The sequence below is a fragment of the Desmodus rotundus genome, chromosome 13 (genome assembly GCF_022682495.2).
Source record: "Desmodus rotundus isolate HL8 chromosome 13, HLdesRot8A.1, whole genome shotgun sequence".
Lineage (NCBI taxonomy): Eukaryota > Metazoa > Chordata > Mammalia > Chiroptera > Phyllostomidae > Desmodus > Desmodus rotundus.
Genome location: NC_071399.1, coordinates 81,439,524 through 81,466,048, shown reverse-complemented (window position 1 = coordinate 81,466,048; position 26,525 = coordinate 81,439,524). Strand labels below are relative to the sequence as shown.

Sequence of the window (26,525 nt, the reverse complement as noted above, 5' to 3'; positions counted from 1 at the left end):
AAAAAGTATATAAAATCTGGCCACTATTTTAAAAGGTCAACCACAATTGGCCGATATCTAACAAGGATTACTGTCAATTGTCAAGTGACAAATATAATGTTCTTGTTACTTTACCCTACAACTAGCTCACTTCCCAGCTGAATATGAAAACCTGCATATTTTTAACAATAAGAATAACAAAATATACCTTATATTGCATTATCGTGTTGCTTTGTAATGTATTGATTTTTATCAATGCTTATTTCCAGTGAACACCATGACCTCAAAATGCTGGGTATTAAAATAAAACCTGAAACTTTCAAGCCCAAATCGATATAAAATTTGCAGTCTAAGTGACTATCACTTAAATTGTCACATGGGTCTTCGCACACACAACTTAGTTTGTGATTTCTCAAAAATGCAGCTATTCCTTCTTGTCAGCAAAATCTGTCTGCAGCTGTCATTTCATAGGCATAAATATTCCACTTCATATCAGGCTGAAATGTTCATATAAAATTCTGACTCACGTGATAGAAACAATATAATTTCATGGTACTACTAAATAATTAGAGATTCATTCACCATTCAGCTCAGTTGTTAATATAGGTAGCCTTATGGATGATTTGGCTAAGTCATTACAGAGTAAGGATGTCCAAATGAAGTTAATGTTCTCTCACTATAAATGTCCAAAGTCATGACCTTTTCTTAAGGACTGATGAGGCAAAGCCTGTTTGAATAAATGCTTAACAATGTAACCTTTATTTAAAAATTAATTAATATTTTTAAAAGCCATTCGAAAACATACAGTATTTTTTAGATTGAGATGTTATTAGTCTGAACAGAAAAAAATCACACAAATTGTTCATAATGTGTTTTTCAAAAGTGTCTGAATTGCTTTATTGGATCTATATATAGCTGCATAATATGTTTTTGCTATGCTTTTTGACAATGACAATGTATGTTTAAAGATATACTTTCTTAAGTATATCATTTACTTTACCTGGTCACCGATGATATTTTCAAAGAACCACAGCATTTCAAATACTAAACAAAAGTACTAGCAATTTTAATTAGACATGCATATATTCTTACATATTTCTGCAATTAATAAATTAGATTAAATGCAAATTTGTGAATTGGTTAAGAAATTAAAATGAATTTACAAAAAGGTTATTTCAGTTCAGTTTTAAATTAACCCTTTTGTAAATCCATTTTAATTTCTTAACCAATTCACAAATTTGCATACTACACAGCAGAAAGAAGGAGCCCCTACCCTTCACAACAGCATGGATGGAACTGGAGAGCATTATGCTAAGTGAAGTAAGCCAGGCAGTGAAAGACAAATACCATATGATCTCACCTGTAAGTGGAACCTAATCAACAAAACAAACAAGCAAGCAAGATATTACCAGAGACATTGAAATAAAAAAACAAACTGACAGTAACCAGGGGGAGGGGGGTGGAGTTATCTGGGTAAGGAAGGGGAAGGGTCATTAAGGAACATGTATAAAGGACCCATGGACAAAGCCAAAAGGGGGAAGGATTGAGGGTGGGAGCTGGAGGTGGGAGTGGAGCAGTGGCAGGAAAATGCAGACACAACTGTATATGAAAACAATTAAAAAAAAGTTTAAAAAAAACTTGTCATCCATAATCCATTTTTGAGGTTGATTTTTTGAATATAAATGAAGCTATAAAAATACACTTTTATAACTGTCAAGAAAGATAATTAATTAACAATGTCTTTTATGTATTTTATTATACTGTGTGACTATTACAAAGAACCAAATATTACAATGCTTAAAATAATTCAAAAATCTGTGTTACCAGGAAATGTAATTGTAGGTTATTAACTTCTGCCTTCTCCAAATATAAAGGCACAAGGGATTTCCCCAATTCTAAAAAGGTAATTGTGCCTTTCACAGGCTGCAGAAGGAATTCAAGGTAGGGTTGGGTGGGCATGGAGGAGTAGAGGTAAATATCCTGTAGATAAATATTCAGCTCAGGGATCAGAGTTAGAGCAGCAGCTACAGGTAGTAGAGAAGAAAATGAGACTTCTGAAGACAACACATGTTAGGCCAATTGATATTACCCCAATTTCTTTCCTTTTACTACTATTTCTCCTGCCACTGTTCTTTACTTCTAATCATGTTTTCTTTCCTCCCAAACCACCAAATAATAGAGTTACAACTACACAGTGTCTACCCTACCTAAAACAAATCCATAGTCAGTCTATCTATCTATCTATCATCTCCCTCTCTCCCTACCTACTGTTGGTAGCATAAGAAAAACAGAGATGGGTTAAATGTTTACCTTTTCTTCTTCAACTACCAGTCTTTTTATTTTTATCGATGGAGTACTGAAAAAAAACAACACGCACATTCACATACACACTAAGTTCTAAGTACATGAACTAAAATCAAACAAAAAATAGATGAATAAAAACCACTTACATGTCACAAGAAAATTTCACAGAAATATCATCACAGGAACTAGGCTCGGAGCTTTGCACTCATACATGGGCCACTTTCCAGGAAGCATGAAGGAAGGGAAGCTCCAGACACACGGAGGCCTAGGGCTGGTGAAAAAAGAGAGGAGCTCCCTTCTCTGATTCTGTCTCTTTACTCTTTACTCCTGTTAAGTCCATTTTACCACCAACGGCTCCATCTTGTACCAGCACAAGCAGTCTGTGAGTGTGTAGGAGGTGAAAATAAAGGACCCTAGGCTGCATTCGTGAGAATGAAGAGTGAGGGGAATGGGAAATCTAAGTGCAGAAGTAGAGGAAACACTGAACCATGGTGACTCTTCTTAGGTGGATAATTCAAAGTAAAATTTGATAATAATCTGAGTGACTCAGATTATCGAAATTGTCAGGGTATATAGCTCATAGTTTAGGGTTGTTGTAAAAACAAAGTATACAATCAATAGGTATTTTTAATTCAAATCTAACTAATTAAAGGAGGTTAGGGGAGGCACAGAAAAGCACCCAGGGAAAATGAACACAAATAATTTTTGCATCAGATATAATTCAAGTTTCACTTGTACATGATGTCTTTTATATTATTTCCCTAGGTATTACTTTAGGATTCATGAGTACTCAAAGCAATAAAATTAAATAAAAAATAAAATTTCCCAATTTTTAAACTTTTAGTTTTACACGAAGACAAGCACATGAATAAAGCAAAGTAAAACAATTAAAAATTCACGGTCCCCAAAAATGATTTTTCCATTTTCCATAAGGACTTTCAGATCCTCATGTAAATCATGTAATAAAAATAAAGTCTACATTAAGCAAAATATCAAGAAAAAGGAAAACTAAAGTAGTACAAAGCAAGTAGGGCACTGGCATGCAAAGCAGAAAAAAAAAAAGACCTATTATTTGTATACTGAATCATCATTCATGTAAAGTATAAAGTAAAGCAATCAGTGATCTGGAATTATACAATAAGAATTATTTGAGATGTTTAATAATACAAGCATCTCTCTTTTCAGTAAGTAGTAGAGAAAATGAGAAATATGCATATAACCACTCCAAGAAAGAATGTCAAAAATAATCCAGCTGGGACACACTAGATATGTTTCAAACTAGGCAAAACAAACAGAATAGGAAGACTAATTCACAGTAAGAGGTAAATTTTTCACGATTTTGATTTTTTTGGTCTTTATCTCAATTATATAGTGCCTAGTTACACATTATTTGTGAAAAGGATAAAAAAAGATTTAAAAAATAATCTCTACTTAAGGACAGACATGCGTTGACTATATCTACTCACTGAAAAATCTTAGGCATTTTCTCTGGACCCAAACTATTGTTTGAAATAATGGTATACTTGACAATGAAATCTGAAGATGAGTAGATTTTGTGAACATCTTGTTTAGCATCCCTTCCATCACACAATGAACATATATACAGTTAACAAGGTACAGACTACCCCTGCAACATTTGTGAGCCTCACTCTGTCTTGAGAACATGACCAAGGAAGATTTTACCTCCTGAATCTTGGCATTATTTTCTGTGGATGATTGATGGGATAAAAGGATTGCTGAATGATTGTGCTGCCCCTTCCTTCAAATGTTCAGCATGTCCTTGTGTGTTGAGCTTGCAATGAAAATGTTCACAACGTCTTACAAAATATAAAAGAAAAAGGAAACAGAAACTGAATGGATCAAGCAACTCTTCTGTGAAACTTGCATAAGAGAAACACACATACACATATCATAACTAAAAAAAATGCTGAAAGTAAACATCATTTTCTTCTTCAGCTCTCCCGTATTTGCAGACACGAAAGATAAGTTTATTGCACCTGTTTAGAATTGCTGACTATGCAGATTCTTCTATTTTTTATCCATTGGAATGTTTTAATATATTTTAATGATACAGATGGTCTTTAGATATTGAACATATAAGGATTACCTAATCATTTTATGATTACTTAGATATTACCTTATATGAAATATATTGAATGAAGAGTTTGAGTTTTCTTTTTAAAAACACAATTGTAAGACCAAAAGCACCTTTATGTGTTAAATTACACTTAAACAGGCATTGTCCTGTTTCTTTAAGAAAGACTTACAGAATCATATTACTATTGAAGAGTTATGCTTTTACTTAATGATCTATTTAATTTAAAATGAAAAGGGAAATTTAAAAAATTGTTTATTTGAACATCATTTTCACAAAAGTGCATTATATTTGTGGTGGTAGAAATAAAAGATTCCATTTTACTAGTAAATAAATTATAACTGAATAGTATAGAGTCAAAATATATTTCACCCAAGTCTGTAATTTATTAAATAAATATACATTATTGCTATGTAAGCCAATTAACAGAAAAATTATGTATATTTTTGTTGGGAACCACCCTGCCTGGTTTCAGAGGCTGTAACCCCCCATGGTTAAAGCTGAGGCAGAGTTGGGACCATAAGCCATGAAGGAGACAAAGCTTATCTCCCTGGCAGGGGTGCCACCTCTGCCCACTTCACCCTGCTTGGCCCTGAGCTTGGCCAGTTAGCCAATGACGGGTAAGAATCCTCAAGGGAGGATCAACCTGAGACAGGCCCTGGTCATCAGGGATAAGCTCGCAGGGAAGGACTCAGGGGGCTGTGGCAAAAGGGGGTGATGGACCCTCGCCCCTCGACTTTGAAATAGCCTGAGTCCTCATTCTGTCTGCAAGAAGTCTCCTAATCTCTTGGCGGCCTTACTTCCCTTGCCTGATTTAAGCCTGAAGCAATAACAGAGGGCAGTGCAGTCCTGTGCTGGGAGGGGCGGATTCCCTGGGGAATCAGGCCTAAGAAAAATACCTACATTCCTGTGAAACCTACTTAATTTGTACCCTCAGTTTAAAAGATAAGGTTCCAGACCTGAGATGAGTCTGGTGCCTTAAGTTTTATGGCCCTATAACTAATTGGCTGTAACTCAGAATAAGCCCTGGAAGTTCTCTGTAAATCATGTACTGTTTAACCCTTACTGTCTGACAATGATTGATGAGCTTTATCTGCATTCCTATGCGAATGAACCTAATAAAAGGCCGTGGAGGGAAAAGCTCTGGGCCATTCTCCTTTGAGAGATTGGCCACCTCTCCTCCCCAAGCAGATCATGTCTTGGTAGACTTATTCTTCATCCTTGGCGGACGGGGGTGCTGCGTTAAAGCCCCCCGACATATTTTCTTTGAAAATATTTTCAATTCTGGATTAGTATCAGAATAAATTTTGTTGCATGTGTGAAAAACTAAATATTGTTAAGTGTAGTCCATTTTTTCCATTTAAAATGCCACATACAAATGTGGTAAATGCAGTTTAAATCAAAGTACTTTAAAAATAAAAGTATTGACACAATAGAAATAATTAGAGTTGGTGATTAAAATACATTTTTTGATTAAGTCTCATCTGTACACCCAGTTTTTCCCCCCAAGATGGCAAATATAAATCACAAAAAGACAAATGATCTATTCTGTTAGGTGGCTATGTATTCAACATAATTGGCAAACTTGGCCCCCCGACAAAATGGGTCAGCTAATTTGCATAGGTTCTGTCCTTGGGGCCAAGTTTGGTTTCCTGCACCATTTCTCCTGCCCTCACTGTTGTCACTGAACCTGGGCATGTGTAATAACTTTGACATCATTTCGATCTCCAAGGCATCTTCATCATAATACCACCGTCAAGGAGCACAATATCATGAACTAATGAACACTTTAGAAAGAATGAATGGGCAGCAACATGATTGTAACTTTCTTAGTTGAACTGATGATTAAAAAGAAAGTCAAAATAGACAACAGGTCTGTAAAGGAGGCATGATTGATCTCCACAGTTTTTCTAGGTTAAGACCAACCAGAGTTAGCCAATTCCTAATGTGAGCAAATAGAAAAATACAAATATAAACATTTTTCAAAACTCAAAGTAATGTAAATCAACCATGTAAAGAATAATAGCTATGTGGAGCATTTCGCTGAATTAAAGTTGTCAACATGTAAAAAATATCAACGATCACTTTAAAATATTTGTGCTTTCCATTTATAGACAGATGCTGTATCCTTACACTTGTATATACATACTCATAGTACCTTACATCTTGTGCAACAAGAGTTCCAGATGGTAAGATATACGTAGGGTTTGAACTACAGAATGCCTCTAAGGTGAAATCCTAGCAGCAGCTATCACAACTTGATCCATTTGAAGGAAATCACCACCAATGGAATCTCTGCCCTGACAGATAAAACACTGATTGCTGGATCTCTTGGTAAGTAAGGCATCATCTGCATGGAGGACCTGATTCATGAGATCTCTACTGTTGGAAAACACTTCAAAGAAGCACACAACTTCCTGTGGCCCTTCGAATTATCTTCTCCACAAGGGGGAATGCACAAAGAATCCACTCATTTTGTCAAAGGCCAAGATGCTGGCAAGAGGGAAGACCAGATCAACAGGCTTATTAGCAGGATGAACTAATGTAGCTTCCATGGTTATTTTAGTAATGTGGTCAAATAATAAACAGTGACTGTTTAAAATTAAAAAAATAAATAAAAAGCCTATTAAAAAAGAACAAGTTTAAAATTATTTATCCCAAATCATAATGTAATTATCTTATTTACATATTTATTTATTTACTGCCTGAGTTCTATAATTCTTATGTCTCAAATATAAATCTACTACCAATGTTGCAAGTTTATGACATAGTGCAATTCAGAATTAGTATAAAATTATCCAACGTTCTAATGTGATTATCATATTTACATATTTATTTATTTACTACCTGATAGATACTAATTTCAGAACTCCTTAAAAGTAACTGAAGGTTTATTATTTAGAAAATGCCTTAGTTTGATCATAACCATATCCATACTTCATTTTATTCATCCCCTTTCCATTCACATGGCAAATTTCTTGTTTCACAGAAACATTTTCAAATGAAAAGAAATCTAACATATCAATACAATAAATCAGGGGCAAAACTAAACCAAACATTACTTTTCCTACTGCAATATTTACAAATTTGTCATAGTTGTGGTGCACCGTATGAATAAGTAATTGTCTAGTATCTTTTCTTTTCTTGTTATTTTGAAATGATAACTTAAAGGAGTCATCACACATGTGAGATATTGGCATCAGTTAAAATAAGTGTATACAAAGAGTATGTGAAAATACATACCACTAATTGAATCACCATGCAACACACCTGGAGACTAGATTTAAGTTAAAATTTGCTTCATAAACATTTTTCTAATTATTTTTAAATAAAGATTACTTATTTTCTTTAAACTATGCTTGTCTTCATTCTCTGGCATTGTAGGTAATGTTGCCTATATTCATACCAGATATAATATACTAAATTTTAATGAAATCTATTTATAAATGTTCACAAATAGAAATTTAACCATATAAATTTAAATAAAATATCTGCACATTGTTTAACTTAAATACAAATATTCAATTCTGCCAATAGTCATGTGGTTGTAACTTTTGAATGACTTTATAAATTTTCACACATTATATTTATATATATATACACACACACACATATAATGTTCTATCAATATGATGGACTTACATTTTCTCAATTAGTTGTCTAAATGTATTGGTATATTTTTCCAATTCAACAATAAAAATGTAATTTAAACTATTAAGACAGTAATTAAATCACAGATGTGATACCCACATTCCCCTTTAAAAAGTTAAACAAATCCACATGTCAGTATTGCATATAGAATTACAGTTCAAATATTTAAAGAGATTCAGATTATTAAAAATTGATTCATTATTTCTCTTGAAAGTATGCACTATGTTCTAGCATATGATAAAATGGCTCTAACATTCAATATATAATAGGCTTTACATTTTCAATCTACGAAATCATTTAAAAACTGAACTGAATTAATTTTAGTTTAAATGTCATTTGAATGCACACATAAATATCTACATAAATAGCTAAATTTATTTATGAATCTGTTAATGTATTACTTTTATTTTAAATAAAGTTATTTTGTTTTTACACAAATAGCAATTCAAATAAAGTGATTTTATATGAATATTAATAACAGAAATACATTGTTAAGAAATGAGAGAAAATACTGGGAGGAAAATATTTTTCCCAACTACAAAAATTTATTTTGATTTTATGTATTCTAAATATTTTCTAAGAGTGTTTCTTTGATTTTATTCATTATAACACATAATGGCAGTACTTGTAAAATAAAATACATTATCATATTTTCATCAAATTTCTATTAAAATATTTTGATAATATTGATATATCTTTTAAAACAATTATTTACTATATTTGGTGGCTATGAAAATGTATTGTTTTACAAAGCACAATATCAACATATCTTAATATTTTATTTAAATTACGTTTAATATTTTGGTCCTTATTTTAGAAGTAAAATTAAGAGTTTGTAAAAGATAAAATGGCTAAGTATTTAAAATTCAAAAAAGTTATGCAGTTATAAGCCAATATTCTTTAGTGGGCTAAAATAGTGACTGAACAGAATTTTGAAATATATGAGTATTATATATAATGTCGAGGAATTAAAACATGTGGCTACCAGGTTCAACAGCTTTACATTCTCAACTTGTGAACTTTCCAAAATATCTGAAGTGACAATAAGAAGTAACAACTTCATCCTCTGGGTTTTCATCAACTTTAAAATGAAGTAAGTTCATGTGGAGAGAAAAATTTATATTTTTGTATCAAAGCTTAAGGACTTCTAACATTTTTCCATTTTGTGTTCACAAGAGATAAAAATGCCTAAATGATAATTAATGAACATAAATGCTTAGAAAATATGTCAATGTGCTTTCAAAAAAATATCGTACCCTATAGTCATGGTACCTTACGAATAAATGGAATGATATCTTGAAATATTAAAACTCTCCCACTGAAATATACATGACTCGGCCCCAGAGAAAAATGCGTCCTTGTATAGGAAACTGCCCTAAGGAATGAATTATTCCTTCTGGATTACTTTCTCCCTGGAGGTAACATTCTCATTAAAAGAGTGAACTGATTTTCTCAAACCCAGGGGAAAGCACACAGTGCCCAGAAAAGCTTTCTAAATAGATAAACACCTCATCAGGCTTAAAACACCAGGAGCACATCTGTGAAATGTCTGAAAATTTCACCAGTAGCTTGAATAAGACAGGCTCTGAAGAGTAATGTTGGAGCAAAAGAGCAATCTTTACTTTCCTTAATTACTTTAAAACACTTCACAAATTGTACCAACAAAACAGAATTAATGATTAAAATTTAAAATGCAGATGAGTTTTATGTCTAAGTGCTAGAGTTTTTATTTTCTTTTTATATTTTTTTCTGAAAAAAAATTATGTAAGTGAACTAAAATTTAAAACAAGAGCTATTTAGCCTTGGCTGGTGTGGCTCAGTGGATTGAACACTGACCTGCAAACCAAAGGGTAGCCAGTTCGATTCCCAGTCAGGGCACATGCCTGGGTTGGAGGCCAGGTCCCCAGTAGGGTGCACATGAAAGGCAACCACACAGTGATGATTCTCTTCCTCTCTGTCTCCCTCCTTTCCCCGCTGTCTAAAATTAAATAAATAAAATCTTAAAAAAAAACTGAAGCTATTTACAAATATTCCCTGTGTTTACTGTAAATATATATTAAATTCACTAGTAGCATCCTGGTGGTTTTCAAATATGAATTTGCATGCCAAGGTACTAAATAGTCACCTAATATTCTTATTGATGTTCTCGACTTCTTTAAAGTTTATTTCAAGGTAAACGGTGTGATAGACAAGGAAATTTATAATTTACACTGAATTCACCTTAGTCGGCAGACATTCACAAATGCATATTTGATCATTTCTTATAGTGCCTACTGAATCCAAGAAATGGTTCTAGGATGTGATGATAACAGACATTATCCTAAATATCTCTTTTGCTTTTTATACCTGTTCAGATGAAATTTGCCAGGTTTATTAGAGAGAACAATTACAATCAAAATAATTCTGAATTAATTCTCACTGCACTGAACAGAAATATATTTATATAGAACAACATAAATGTTATAAGATGATATTAGTAAGACCTTTCTCTTAGGTATTAATGTCAGCCTGCTCGAATCCCAATGTCTTTCAAGACATTAGCTCAGTGTACTTGAGTTTGTTTTCTTCTTAATAGGGAAGGTGATGATTTAATTATTGTGTTTACAGTGGATTTGTGGTTGCTACCATTTAAAATTCTGAACATTAGAGCTCTCTGTTGATAACAATCTAAGAAGATTAATTTAAGCATTAGAGGGGGGAATTCAGGTTGTCACTGAGAATAGAAAATAGTAGCTGTAGTAATATCTGAAAATATGAAGACAGAAATAATTTCATTATTGAATTAGCCACCAAATTTATACCACCAGATAAAAAAAATAGAAACTACCTACATTATTAACAATATGTAGAAGAGCAATTGCTAAGTTTAGAATATTAAAATGGTAAGTGCTACATCACATATGTAGTCTACATTTTGTAATTAATTCTGAAATGAATTAAGTCAAACATACCTTAAATATTATATAGATTACTGACACATCTTTGTAGGATTTTATTATTATATCTTAGCTAATACAAAACAAGTATGCCCAAGATTGTTTGAGTTAAAACCAAACTAATGGAAATTACCTCCTACATAATTTCCAAGTGTGTTACAAGTAAACAAAAATTACCATTAACTTAGCGATAGCACTCAATTTTTTGAGAAATAAATTTTGATCATATATTTTTGAAATATACTGAAAGCTCAATGTAATCATTTCAAGGGTAACAAATGAAGTCAACACAACTACACTAAGTTCTTTCTTTTTTAAAGAAGTTGTGCTTTTAACTTTATTGTGAAGTATCTGTAAATGACCAATTAATTTGGTAAACAACAAACTGACTGGAGAAATTGAAAAATACACTTTACACTATGATATACTTTCTCAGGTAGATAGCTTCAATAGCAGTAATTAGTCACCATATTACAATTAGTCACCATGTTAATTTTAGAATTACAATTGACATTCTCTCAGTGAAGAAAATGAAAACCTAAATTATTTATGCTCTTCCCTTGATTATGCATTATATTATTTTTTTAAATTAAAAATAAGGCAGACACAAAGAAAACTGGCAAAGTACACATCATCTGTAATGAAAGAAGGAACATAATTTGGAAGTTTAGAATCATCCTTTTGTCTTTTTGCAATTGGCTACCATTTGTAATAAAAATAGAGCCAATAATATGCAACTATTATTTTATTATTTCAGGCCCAGTTTATCGCTAAACCAAATCAACAGTAAAACTAAAAATCTAACTCACAGTATATTTATATAGCAAAACTAATTTACATTTTGTTAGAAAAATAATAGAAATGAATTCCAAATTGTTTTACAAAGTGTTTTTAGTCTCAAAAAATGAAAAACATCTTTAAAAGAAAACAAAGAGATTTGGACAATTTAGGAATCTCTTACTTCCTCTAGATATACATCAATTTCCTGTTTGTCTCTAGTAGAGTCAGCAATACTGAAGAATATCTCTCATCAAATTATAATTTCGTTTTGTTCATATGCATTAAAAAAAAAAGTCTTGACAATTCTGTTTCCTCCTTTTAAAAAATTTGCTCTTAACTTTATTGGATCAGATTTTCTTAGTTACATCTTTTGGCCTGGAAGGAATCCTCATGATATTTGATGTTGGACACAGTTTCATTGAATTGACCTTTCCCACTGTTTTCGACTATATCCTCAGTCAGACATTTGGGGAAAATCTTCTGTTGTTATCGGTGATTGTAATCTTCCCTCTGTAATAACATTCTTTTTAAGTAACTACTGCAGATCCCGTAGGTTGTCCAGGCCTGTGGGAGGCAGGGCAGTTTACACAGTCTGCTCTGGGAGACTTCGAGTCACTGTAAATCTTAACTCTTACCTTTACATTTCAAAAAGAAAACTCATTTTAAGGCAGTTTCCTTTGGTTGTAAGATCACCCATTCTTTTTTTTTTTCCCACTATATTTACTTTGATTTATTTACAATGTAAACCTACATAGAATCTGCAACTTCAAACATTATATATAAAGCACTGAGAAAGTGTGAGTTCCCAGAGAACAATTCCTGAAAATCCACGATTATGGTACATACATTTTAATATTGGAGGAACAAATTTTATTTAAGTGAAAATGCAAATACCCTCATGGTTCAGGAGATAATATATTATATGAAGCTGCTACGTTAAGACGATATGGAGGGTGCTTATTCAGCCTAAAGGCCCTCAGATTCAAATTTATGTTTTTAAAGAAAATAAAATTGTTCTGCTCAAATAAAACAGGTTTTCCAGAACTTAGCTGTGGATCACCACTTGGTGAGCATTGCTTTACTGTTTATAAGCTCCCAGCAGAGGCGTTTTGTAAACTCTGTGAGCTACCCAATCAAAATGTCTAATTTTAGGTACATTAACATTCAAAGAAATTTTCACCTTTATATTTAGATGCTTGTATTAAAGATGATTATTGAGTGACAAGTCCATAGTGACAATTTCATATCCACATTATCACACTCACGTTAAGTCATGCTTACAAAGTAGTTGGATTGTTGCACTAGGAATGTGGGATAATTATCTTTTTAATATAATACTATAAAGAGAACTACACCAACTCCTTCTTTTCAATTTTTTGGGGGAGGAAAATTACTGGAGTTGCAAGAATTAAACATAATAGAGACCATTTTCAAAGTTTAAAATTAGGCACAGAGCTTTTAAATGAAAGTGCAAGCCAAAGCTATATGAAGTGACTCAAGCAAATCCTAGGCCAAAAAAAAAAATCTTCCCTCAGATAAAATTAAATGAAGACAGAGTTTATTGTTAACTTATATTACAAAATATTTTTCAAGCCATATGAAATTAGCCATTTCATAAATGTGTAGTTTTATACAAAGACCTTTTGTAAATGTTTTTCAGTATATAGAACTTTGTTAACTTTGAGAAAATATTTTAAATTAAGAATCTGAATAATCAATATCTACCCTTCATCTTTCTTCATATTAATATTTCTAATAAGATACTTAATTTCCATCTACAACTTGGGGGTATTTAATCACACATACCCAGGAACAAAAGTGCCATTGTACTGATTGAATGAGTTTAAAGGACAATATGGTGAATGATTTGTAATGTTCTCTGACATGTCTGAGCAATCTCAGGATCTGAATGCTCACATTTGTAAGAACCTTTTTAAATATACTCACTAGCTTGAAAATGTCGGGTAATTTTACAGTTGAGGGAACTGTTTCAGTGAAACAAATTTTAATTTACAATTTAAAAAGTGCTAGTTCATAACTGTTTAATATTTGCTACCTCATTGTCCAATAAAAAAGAAAAACATGAAGAAAAATATTTTGTGTGTTTGTATATTTTAACAACACAAGGGACTTTAGCAAGGACAGAGTTAAGTAATATAAAGAAGAAGATGTACAGTGTACTTTACACACCTGGGAGTAGAGATGAAGTAGATGTTAAAACTCGGGATTTAAATGAATTTAATAGCTATAAATTTCCCATTACCATTAGGACTTTTTCAACTGAAACACCATTTTGACTTTGGGCTTATATGCAGCAAGATATTATATTATCATAATGTTAAAAAGCATGATTTTATACACGCAAGTTATGTAGATATATCATTACAAGTAAAACACATTTATTAATCAAGTAGTTATTTCTATATATAAATTTTATATTTAATATGTGTTTAGTCTACATGGGCCTGAGGAACCTCTCATAAATAAAGCATGCTGGTCAAAGTGTCTCGTAGTAACAGACAAATAACTCATCTACTGAGGGGTCATGGGGTCACTGTGCCCCTTCTTTTATTTAAACAGACATCTACCTAATTACAAATTGCAATTATACACAAATTTTGGGTTTAATATCCAGTATTGTTTTGTTTTTAATGAACCATACAAGATTATTTCAAAAAATGTGTTATTTGGAAACAGTAAAAATTATTACTGGTGGTAGAAAAAAAGTTTAAGAAAATCTAATATATGCATATTCCAGAATATTGAAAAGTAACTGAATTTTGCTTCTTGCATATGTATCATTCAATAATGAAGTAATACAATTAAATTTGAATTTGGTATATTTCATGATATTTTTACATACACCTTTATGTATTCTTGAAATATTTCTTGTAATGATCTGCAAAGAAGTTTGTCAAAAGTAGACTAAGATATTAATGGCCCTTCAATTCAATAAAGCCACAATTCCATTTCTGCATTTTAAATTTTTAAAAATCCTTGAAAACATTGTTTTGTAATTTACCATTTTGGAAACATATGCAATTTTGTTTATTTCATAGTGGAAATATACAATATTTCTTCATGTTCACTGATAAGGATACCTAATTAAGAAAAAACTCTTTGGAAGATTTCCATTCAATATATCACTAGCAATATTACTTTTCTTCTGTAGAATCAATTCCCTAATATCTGAAAGAAATGTACCTGATATACTTAAATTATGCAATATATCATTACATTTTTATTTTAACTGTATATAGAAAATGAGAAAGTCAAATAATTTCATATTTGCATTACATCAATTTTCTATGAAGTATTTGAGTTTTGATCTTCAAAAAAATTAACAAGAAAAAATTTAAATCACTCTTAAACTTATTTACAGATAAATATTGTTCTTTGAAAAACTGGGTACAAAATGTATTCATTTTATAATACTGGTACAATTACCATGAAAAATATTTGACTTGTGTCTCATGAGACAAACAGTCTGCTATAAACCAAGGGAAGAAATGTTATATTATTGTCACAAACATTATACTGCATACATTTCCTTTCTTTACCCCAATCTAACAGGCCTAAGCCACAGGATATGAAATTATAAATTAAAATAATTGTAAAAATGAAATACAAAGAAACTAGTTGAACATTAAGTATGCAATGCTGCCTTTGATAATACACGCTTTTTGTATGCCACACACATGCAACATACAGTGAGGGAAATACACATGAATATTCATAGAAAGGCTTTTAATTAAATTATATCAAATTAATGATAAAATGCAGTTCTCAAATGCTATATTAACTGTACAAGTTTCCAAATAAAGATGTCAGATAATTATTTTTATGCACGTGACTAATGGCCATCAACTAATTTTATCATCATGTATTTGTATTTGGAAAAAAGTAGAGAACTTCAACGGTTTAAGGAACAGCACCCATAAGCTAAATGGTTAATTTAATAAGTTTAATTACTACTATCCCAACATTGTATTCCCTTTGAAATAATTCATTGTTCCTTTGTTCTAGTATTTAAGGTATTTCTTTTTGTGTTTTTAGTTCCTCTTTCTCAGTGTAAAATTTATTCCTAAAATTAGTTATACCAAATATTTTGCCACCCCTGCAAATATTTTAATTTGGAGCCATCTGAAAAGTGCAAATGCATATTTTCAAGTTATGGGAAGCATATTGGTAGTCTGCTTTACTTTCCTTCATTTGGAGCTGTGTGACTTTGAAAACAATCTATTGAGCTCTTGAAATTAAGTAGCCAGTTTTTACATTTCAAACAAGAACTGAACAATTCTCACTCTTCCCTTGCCCTACTGAAAAATAATGAAAAGAAAGGATAAGAAGAGAGACAGAGGAAGGGAAGAGGGAGATATAAGGAAAACGTGAGTAAAAAAAGAAAATTACACACATTTAATTTGAATAATTTGCTAATGTCATAACTTAGTAACAAGACTAGAATTAATGCTATAGGGCAAGAAACTGGTATATTAGATTAAGGTCTTCCATTCTAACCTTTCTACCTTATGTGTGGCTATTTCCATCACTAGTTTGATTTTCCTATTGCTGTTGAGGGAACAGTAGTGGTACTGGCTTGGATATCCAGGACATTCACCAAAATTTTTCACTTCATATATTTAAAGGTGATAATCTTACCTTTACAAAAAGATGTGTCAAGTATGATATTATGCTAAACTTGATTAATTCATAACTTCAATCAATAGTTTAGCTGTAAATGATTTTGACTATCAGCATATAAATTATTTGCATTTACATAGAACATATTTAATTCCTCCGAAATAATTTAATTATTTATACTATAATCGCACAAAGGTAAAAATAAGATTTTATTAAATCTACCTAGAAATTATTTGTATGAGGTTATGCAACATATCACATAGAACAAGCACAAAGAATAAGCTTAGTTTATATTCAAATTTTAATTGATGCCTGAAATATTACATATTGTTCTTCTCCAAAATTCTATGGACAGAGTATGCAGGGCCTCTTCATCCAATCATATACCACTGATATACCCAATTTAATTATTGATCCAGGAAACAACCTAAAAAAACAAAAATTGGATATTCAAAAACACACAACTTATGTTCTATTGTCTATGTTACTGTATGGGCAGGAGACCATGTCTAAGGAGAAAAATAATGCATTTTTAATTCTATATGTTATTCTATATGTTATTCTATATGTTAATTATTCTAATTATTCTATATGTTAAACAATTTTCAAGTTTATTAGAGAAATGATGTTTACTTCTATCCTCTTGATGTAGTTTGGAAAATACAATGTTGAAATTAGAAGTTACCTCTTTCCATAAATCATATAATTGTTGTTTCTGAGATTAAAAAAATGTTGGACACCACAGGAAAAGTACAAGTGTAAATAAATCAGCTAAAGAGAGTGTATGTGACAAGATTATGGGCTATAGTGATAGTATGTAAAACTTTGAAATACCTCAGCAAACTTTGGAAACTACATCATTAATTTCATGTACTTCTTATCTCTTACTTTTTATGAATTAATTAAGGGAAATAAACCTAGTAAATGGAGAATTCCACCTTGCATTTTATACAACATTGCCCTATATACATATAGCAATACTAAGAAAGTGATTTTGACATTTTTAAAAGAAAAATAACTTCCACGATGAAGAGAATTAAAACCTTAATTGTGAAAGCGAAGGCTACTATTTAATATTCTTTCCTAATCCCGGATTTAACATGGAAGAGGTAGATGAAAGGTAAGAGATATATTTTTAATTTTTCATGGTATCACATGACAGTATTCATCTCATTCCTTACCCTTTGAAAAAAATTGGAAGAAAAATGCTGCACAGAATGGGGATAGTTTACGTCACTTGGCTGATGTAGTACACATGTGTTTCCCAAGCAATATATATATATATATATATTCCTTAGGGAAACTATTACCACCTGTTCAACCGGAATTCAAGCAGTTATTGTCAATTTACTCATGGGTGAATGCTGCCTCTTTGTGGCAGTTGGTCATGGCAAGTACTTTCTAAACATAAAGTTCATGAACAGCCCTTAATATTGTATACATTTCGGTTGAGATTATGGGAAGACCCACCAATAGCAACGAAACACAGGGCTCTTTAAGTTTCAGATTAATCCAAACCGTTCCTACCCTTAAATACTAATCTCAGTGCAGTGACAAACCTTTCTCAGAGGTAAACAGCTTATACCCACCTATACTTTGAACATTTAGGATATAGATCAACTTGAGATAAAGTATCCATCATAATTTTTGAAGATAATTTTACACAAGTAAAAATATAGAACTGTAGAAATTTGTGAAGTGAATAAATAATATTGACATGAAAGAAATACATAAAATTGGAAGAAAAATGAATAGGCAACATATTACTTACCATGTTCCATGTATTAGATGAAAACTTCAGTAAGGAAAAGAAGTACACAATTAAAATTTCATTAGTAAACACATTAAGTGACATATTTAGAAAAACAAAATTCTGTGAACCACCATGGCATAATTACATCTATATATTTTTAAATTTGATAATTAAGGGACTTTTTTTCTATAAGGAATAAGTTGGGTATCATGTGCTAAGTTGTTAATAATGAAGATTCAGTCAATCACACACAGCTAATTCTTTTGCACTTTAAGGAATCATTACTTCAATCCCTCATATTTGACATAGTTATCAAGTGTTTATTCAGAAACTATTTAAAAAATTACATGTGCTGGGATACATATAAGAATGTAACAACAGTAGCCCCATCTTACAGAGATCCTGTTTGTGGTTATCATCATTGCTTGCTGCCCAGAGGGATAAAGACATTGTATAGGGATTTGTACAGTCCATCATTTGGTCTTCTGAGGTGCTAGTACAGGTGGATCTGTACAAATGCAATGGGGTTTGGTTAAACAATCAAAAATTGGCTACAATAGTAGTCAAATCAATACATCATTTTGGTTGACTAAGAAAAATACTTTGAAATCTTCTCTAATAAAACCAGAAACTTGCACCCGATTCTCCCCTGAATGGCCCGATTAATTGCCCTATTTTTTTTAATATATTGGGATACAATCAGTTTTCTTAAAATTACAGATCCAATTGGGTGGGTTGCATTGGCTTTAAAATTTTGTCCTTATGGTCTCCATATTTTTAATGGTTTAAAATGCCTTGCTGATATCACTTCAGTTTTGGAAATGCAGCTCCGAATATAGTGCGACACCTCTGTGAAAATCATATGCTAAATAGTGAAGGAAAGAGAAATGCTAAATGTTCATATAAAAATAGGTGCTACAATAAAATATTTGTATATTTCATCAATAAGTTATTTTGACTAATCAATTATGGATCATATAGCTCTGTAATTTTAATGATTTGTCCACATCTATGGTGATCCTTTTGAGATCACAATACTTTTGTTTTAATTCAAATGTCCAGAATGCATACAAACACATCCTTTTAAAAGAAAGAAAAGAAATGAGAGCAGAGGGAGGCAAGGAAGCAGAGAGAGGAAGGGGGTAGGAGAAAGGGGGAAAGGAAGAGAATGAACTTGCTATTAAAGTTGGGGTGTGCTAATCTCTCCACAAAAGCCATTTAGACCCACCCAGGGCTTAAAGGGGGAGAAAAGGGGGTGGGGGGAGAGCAGAAGAGAAAGAGCAGAATCTACACGCTGTCATCTTCCACCACTCTTAGCACTTCCTGCTACAAAAGTGACTGAGACCTTTAACAAGTCACCCGCGCAGCAAACTACCTTCCAAAAAGCCTTTCTCTCTTCCCCCACACGCATGAGAAAGTGATGTGCCCAGTTTACACAAATGTTTCCCACGTGTAAAATTAAAAGGAAATTGCACACCCTTTCAGTATCTTCCGCTGAAGCTGAGAATCTCGTGCCAAGGCACTTCACTCTAAACGTGGAAACAACACAATTAATCAAATGTGTTCACGTGTGTATCGGCTTGCTTGTCTGTTTTAAATGCAAAAGCTCCAAGGGAGTTCCTTTACTTTCAGAACTGGCTAAATGTGGTCTGTTTTTCCAGCACTTCGAGGTAGTCCGGCTCAACATTTAGTTTTGCTTTTAACTCCAGATACTCGTTCCGGTTGGGTTCTACAAACACAGCACTGGGGGGGCTGTAAAGCACCGGTTCCCGCAGCCTGCTGTCCCCCGCCCCCGGGTGCAAATACTGATGGGGGCGTCTCAGGTCATAGTTCGGGGAGAAGGTGTAAGCAGCAGGGCCACAGGGGAATTTGGGATATTCCGGGAGGCTGTTGCCCGCGGGGGTGGTGGAGCAGTGTTTGTCTGGTTCTAAAATGCCCCTGTAAAAGCGGTCGGCATCCTGCACCGGCGACAACAGGTCCTCCCGGGGCTCGATGGTGCTGACGCTATAGGCGGGGCTCCGCAAGTGGTGGCTTTCCCGCCTGTCCTCCTCCGCCGGCTGCAGCTGCAGCTGCGGCGGGGGCTGCTGCTGGGACTGCTGGGGCGGCGGCAGCTGCGGCTGCTGCTGCTGCTGCTGCTGCAGGTGGTGGTTGCTGCTGTAGGTGACCTTGAGCTCGTGCAGGTCTTTGTAATCCTCCACGGAGTTGCCCTCTCGGGAGCGGTAAATGGGGTTTTTGCACATGTGGCCCAGTGGATGGGGGATGTACTCATACACGTGGCCCGCGGGCGTCTTCACCTTGGGCAGCGAGGGCCCGCGGTGGTGCACGTGCGCGTGCGGGTGGCCGCCTGCACCTGCGCCGGCGCTGTACACGCTGTACTGCATGTTGAAGGAGCTCACGTCAGAATTATTTGTGCTGGTGTGGTCGCTCTGGTTCTTCTTCCTGCGCTTCATAACCAGCACGAAGAGCCCAGCAGCCACAAAGACGGACATGATGAAAACCAGCAGCAGGCTGAGTATCAGCACAGACAAGGGCACCGAGGACGCGCCTCCGCCAGCGCCCAAGCCCGCTGGGGCCCCTGTGCTGTTCAACCGCACCGTAGGGGTCACCGCGCTGGTCCTCGAGGGGAACTGGATGGAGGAGGGCGTGGGCGTGGACACCACCACGTCGGAGTAGTCTGGACACAGCAGCTCCGACTTAATGGAGCGCATATCTGTCTCCGCGAACTTCTTGGGCGCCTTGCAGATGACCTCGTCCACCAAGACGCCCACTTTGAGCTGCTCCACCCACAACTTCATGCCCACCACATCGCAGGTACAATCCCAAGGGTTGTCGTGCAGGTCGATTTGGATGAGCGACTTCAGCTGGTCCAGAACTCCACTCACCGGCAAGGAGGTGAAGTGGTTACTCCTTAGGTTCAGCCTGAGGAGGGTCAGGCTGGAGAAGACACCTGAGGGCATGGTCTGCAGGAGGTTGTTATTCAAGAATAGCAGCTGGAGGTTTGGGACCGGATCAAAAGTTCCAGACTGAATTTCGCGAATGAGATTATATTGGAGGAAGAGATACTGCAGGCTCTGGAGCCCATAAAACAACTCTGGGCTCAGCCTCTCAATCCTGTTGCCATTTAGGTAGAGGCGCCTCAGGTTGGTGAGATCCCCAAAGGCGTGGTCTTGGATCATGGAGATGCGGTTGTTGCCCAGGTGTAGGAGGTCCAGCCCGGTGGCCTCCAGGAAGTCGCTCCTACGCACCACCGCAATGTAGTTTTCCGTCAGATACATTTTCTTGGGGTTGTAGGGCTTGGGCTGCAGCTCTGAGATGCTCTCGATCTTCCGCTCCTGGCAGTTGACGTTGAGGCCCAGATCGGAGATTTGCAGATTGCAGTAGCACTGGGTGGGGCACTCCAAAGGCACAGGAGATTTGGTCTGGTAGGCGATGCTGGGTCCAGAATTGCTGTAGCTCAAGTCCTTGAAGGGCTGCCTAGAGGTGGGGCGCACCCTGGGCTTATTGGGTTGGCGGGTCCCCTTAGGAGTTTTCAAGGGGGGTTTGTAAACAGCGGAGGAAGACGTGGCCACGGAATTCACCGAAGCCGGGGTGGTGTGTAGATACCCCGTGGTGCTCAAAGGCGTCTGAGGCCTCATCTCATAGTCCGAAATAAGTTTCCTCGGGCAAAGTTCCTGCTTGGACACTTCGTCCAAGTCTCGGCCATGTAAGCGGAAGGGTGTCTCACAAACTACATCCCCCACCAGAGCCGAGTAGGAGATGCTGTCCAACCAATCCTTCAGAGAGATGAGCTCACAGGAGCAATTCCAGGGGTTTTCCTCCAGCTGTAACTCCACAACTTTATCCATGTGCTGCAACAGCCCCACATAGGGCAGGAGTTTCAGCCTGTTCCCCCGCAGGTCCAAGTGCGTTAAGGGCACAAAACGGAAAAGGTTGTTGGGTAAACTGGACAAGAGGTTGTCATTTAGGATAAGCACCTGCAACAAATGCAGTTTTCCAAAAGCATTGGGTTCAATGACACTGATGTAATTATAATCGACCTGTAGGTACTCCAGGCTCTCCAAGCCAAGGAATATATCATCACGCAAAAGTTCCAGTTTATTATTGTTCAGATGCAGTCTCCTTAAACCCCGCAGCCCATGGAAAGCCCCTGTCTCAATGTCCTGGATAACGTTGCTACCCAGATGCAAAATTGAAGCCCCAGTGTAATTGACAAACTCATTGGGATACAGACGGTTCAAAAGGTTTCCAGACAACAAGAGGTGGTAGACTGGGAAACGGGGAGGGCTAATTTCAGAGAGACTGATGATCCCTCGGTTTTCACAGCTCACAGTTAAAATGCTGTCCTTTTCCTCACAAGGACACGCATTGTCACAGATTTCCCCATAATAATCGATGGTTTCTGCACACGAAAGGACGAGAGATGTTAGAGCAAATGCTAGAGTCTGCAGCATCCAGCTATGCATTTTTCTGTGAAGGTCCTGTTCCAAAGTTACTGGGGGGCAGCAAGTGTGCATTTTACCTCCTGCAAGGGAGAAAGGAAAGAAAGGAAACAACAGAATATGACAAAAATTTAAGGGGTCAGTCAGGAAGTCTCTTTTCCCTAATACTCTTCCCCTGAAAGTCAGTAGGAGGGGCTAGGGATGACACCCCTCCCCAACATGGGCATCCTCCAGATTTTATTAACAGCTGGTATTTATTTTGATTTAAAGGTTGATTTCATTTCCTAAGGAGTACAACAGGAAATGCTGCTCTTTACAAGATAAGGGCAGGTTAGATAAAGTCCTATTTTAGTGTTCTTTCATTCCCCCCTTTTCAAAACCAATCCATAAATATACATAAAATGGCTGTCAGTTCAGTTTCATGGTTCTAATTTAAGAGAAAAGACGCACCATTTTACAAGGTTCCCCACCTCACCTACACCCAGACAGCCCCTCTGCCTTTCTTTCAGCAGCTCTTCAGTCCATGGTGAAAGTCTCCCATTTTCTCAGAAATGCAAGGAGCCACAATACTTGGGCTATTTTAAACCATCGCTCCCAATTCCAAGGTGGGGACCTAAAGAATACTTTTCAGAGGCAAAAAGATGTGAGATAATGCACCAAAAGGACCCAGAAGAAACTCTTAAATCACCAACTGTCTTCAGGAGCTTGGGCGAAAAAGGAGACCGTGTTCGCTTTGATGGTAGACTTCACTGCCACGCTATTAAGCACATCAGCATCCTAATTGCATGCACGGAGCCACTTAACAGTAAGAGTGCGCCCTGCCTCCACTTCTCCTCATTGATCATGTCAGCGACGCTACCAAACCGCATCTTTAAGCCACTGAAATAGTTCTGCACGATGGATTACAAAGAGCTCTGTGAAGGCATCCGCAATCCCGGAACACCTTTCGACACCCGGAGTTTAAAGAGGACGGCCCAACTGCTTACCGGGCATCAGCTGAAAGTAAACCAAGGACCAGCGCCAAAGGCCCCCTTGCCTCGGGCTACAAGTCTGTTCGCCGCCACGGTATGCAAAACTAACCTACCGAATTAGCAGGGTTTGGACTGAACTACCACTACATCAGCATCCCCATCTTGGGAGTTGCTTATTATATTTAATTGCCAATGCTTTATACCACCCCGCCCCTCCCCGGGCTTTTTCCCCTTTGGGGAAAGGACACTTGGGCGGATAAAAAAGCAAAAAGGTGGAAGTGAGGGAGTGACATAGGTCAGTGCTTTAAAATCTGAATTTCATCACCCCGAGGAATCAATCTGATCCCCTCCCCCTCTTCTTTCTTGCTTTCTTTTTGTCCCCTTAAAGGCTTCCTTCGACTTCCCACTTCTACTCCAGAGCAGCACTCATAAAAGAAAGGGCACGGATGCAGCGAGTGTGTGAATGTGTGTGAGTGTGTGTTGTCGGTTGCAGGGAGGGAACATTCGGTGGAAATGCTCTGCTCCGGGAACCAGTGCCTTCCCTCCGGTCAACCTTGTCTTTGCCACATCACCACCGAAGTCTAGTGTCGAATCGCAACCCAAAAGTAAACCCGAGACGTTTCCGAGTCACGGGTTCAAGCTTGAAGACCTAGAACGGGGTCTCCGAGTGGAATTCAGCCTGTGTATTTACGAGCCCCCGCATTCGCACGCACGTGTGCAAGTGTGCCTGCGAATCACACGTGTGCCCACCAGACGAGTCCAGATGAATCGGAATCACAGTGTATAAACCTCGAATATCCGCGACCTCCCAACGCAACGGCAAACACCTTCAGGCTTCAAAGCGGCAAAAGACCCACTAGGAAAGCAAAATGTTTACCTTGAAATTTCGGTTCTCAGCTGGATCAAATCGGCACATCCATTCAGCCAGGGCTGAGTCCCCTCCCCCTCCCTCCGGGTGCTTCCCCGCCCCCATTCACCTCCCACCCCTGACAGCCCATCGCAAATTGTGTCCAGCCGGTATTAAACTCGAGCGTCCACAACTTTAATTCAGTACTGGTTAGCCAGGGTCTAAGAGCTTTCTCTCACCCTACTCCCTTTCCCCTCCTCCCTGCCAGCAAAGGAGCCTAAAAAAATTGAGAAAATAAAGTTGAATGAACGGGGAAGGCTGACATTCTGACTCGAAACGCACCTTCCATGTAAATTCACGGGTGCGCTGCACATTCTCAGATTATGATTGTTATCGTTACTATTTTTTTTTTTTTTAGGGCAGGGGGCCTGTGTTTGCTTTCCCCCAAAGAATTTAGACTCCGGATCATCGCCCTGCACATACCCAGTAAGCAACTTGGGGACGCAAGAGCTGTAGCCCAGCACCCAGGCCGGGCCCGCGGCTGAGGGCACAGCTGCTCCCACAGCGGCGCAGGCAGAAGCACCCGGAGTTCCAGGACGCGAGGCTCCCCCTCCCCCACCCCGCCCCAAAGCTAAGGAAAGGGAAGGGAGGGAGGAGAGGGGAAGAAAGCCACCCACCCTGCTGCCACACACACACACACACACACACACGAGCCTCTTTTGCAAAGTAAACGGCCGACTTACCCGGTCCCACATCTCCAGGGCCCACTCATCGTAGCCACCCGTACGAAAATACCTCTTTGGGGTGTGCTCTGGCTTTCCCCAGCCCAAGAAGGGCGAGGAGATGGCGAGCAGTGCAGTCCGCGCGGCTGGAGAAAAGGCGCCCGGACGTCGCCAGCCTGGGGCCGCCACCGCGGTGGCAACCGCGGGTTCTGGGGCTCCCCAAACGGCTCTCCCCGGCGCTCTCCGCAGTAGTCGAAGTGGGTAGGGGGGTAGGGGGTAAAGGGGGGCGATCGCGAGCTGCAGGCTGAGAAAGGAGGGGGAGGGGGCGGCGGACGACCCGCTGTAGAGGCGCCTCGCGGTGAGGGCAGAGAACGGGTGCCGGGCGGGGTGCGAGGAAGCCGTTGCAGGAGGGGGCGCGGAGCAGGCTGCCTGGCACCGCCGGCACCGCCAACGTGACGGCCAGCCCCGCGGAGTGCTCGCACCCGCTCACACTCACCCGTACACACGCTCCCACCCGCGCCAACGCGCGATCGCGGGGTCCCCGGCACCCTTCAGCGCACACCCCGGGCGGATACTTACAGTTGCCATCTGCATAGGGGGCAACTTTCTCCAAGCCAGCAGCAGCCACCGCCCCCGCCAGCCGTCTTTGGCTCTTCACACCCTTCGGCCTGGGTTCGTGCGGGCCGGCCCTCCCCTCCCCCCTCGGGTCTCCTCCTGAGTGTCTTCACCACATTCCCCCCTGGTCAGTGGCGCACGCCCGGGGACGAGCCAGAGGGAGCGGGGCGCGGGGCTGTGCAAGCATCGCCCGCCTTCTTCTTGCAGCGCACACTGTACATGGTAGTGAGGGGGCGAGCGAAGGTGGCACCGGCCCTTCGGCTGCTCCCGCGGCGGCAGCTACTCCTGCTCCTGCACCGTCCTCCGCCCCTCGCGCAGCGGCGACCACCGCGCTGGGATCCTGCCGCCGCTTCCCCCTGGCCGAGCCCGCCGCCGCGGCCCCTACTTAAGTGTATTTGTACGGCTCCCGCATCTTCTCGGCGGTTTCAGCGCTCCCGCTGTGTGCAGGGGGTTTTCTCTATCCCTTCCCCAGATGCAGCCCACGAGCGTCATTATTTGGAACTCTCTATCTCCGACATCCTTTAGGGGGTCTTGGGGGACAGGAACGGCGTCGTTCTACGCCTGCGGCGCGTCCCGGCAGCCCGGCGACTCTAAAAAACTCGGCCAAAGTCGCGTCTTCCCTCCCGGGCGCTGAGGAGGTGGCAACGCGGGAAGCATCGCGGGGGTCTCTAAGACAGCTGCTCCCGCGCGGGCGCAGGGCCGCGGCCGGTGCACTTGTTTATCGTCGCGCCGCGGGTGCGAGCCAAGCTGCAGCAGACATGATGGGCCCGGGATGAAGCGGTCCTGCGCGGC

The 26,525-nt window shown here is 38.0% G+C and overlaps 1 protein-coding gene across 2 annotated transcripts; it reads right to left on the bottom strand.

The window, feature by feature from the left end:
* Positions 1–18,332: 18,332 nt before the first annotated feature.
* Positions 18,333–26,512, bottom strand: SLITRK5 (SLIT and NTRK like family member 5). 2 transcript variants are annotated; one of them, XM_045201474.3, is made up of 2 exons: positions 25,698–26,512; positions 18,333–22,661 (listed from the first exon to the last, which is right to left on the bottom strand). In XM_045201474.3, exon 2 carries the CDS (start codon positions 22,651–22,653, stop codon positions 19,768–19,770), a length of 2,886 nt encoding a protein of 961 aa, XP_045057409.2. In that variant the 5' UTR covers positions 22,654–22,661; positions 25,698–26,512; the 3' UTR covers positions 18,333–19,767. The 2 variants fall into 2 exon arrangements, with proteins under 2 accessions (XP_045057409.2, XP_024422835.2); XM_024567067.3 differs by lacking the exon at positions 25,698–26,512 and adding an exon at positions 25,140–25,332.
* Positions 26,513–26,525: the final 13 nt, after the last annotated feature.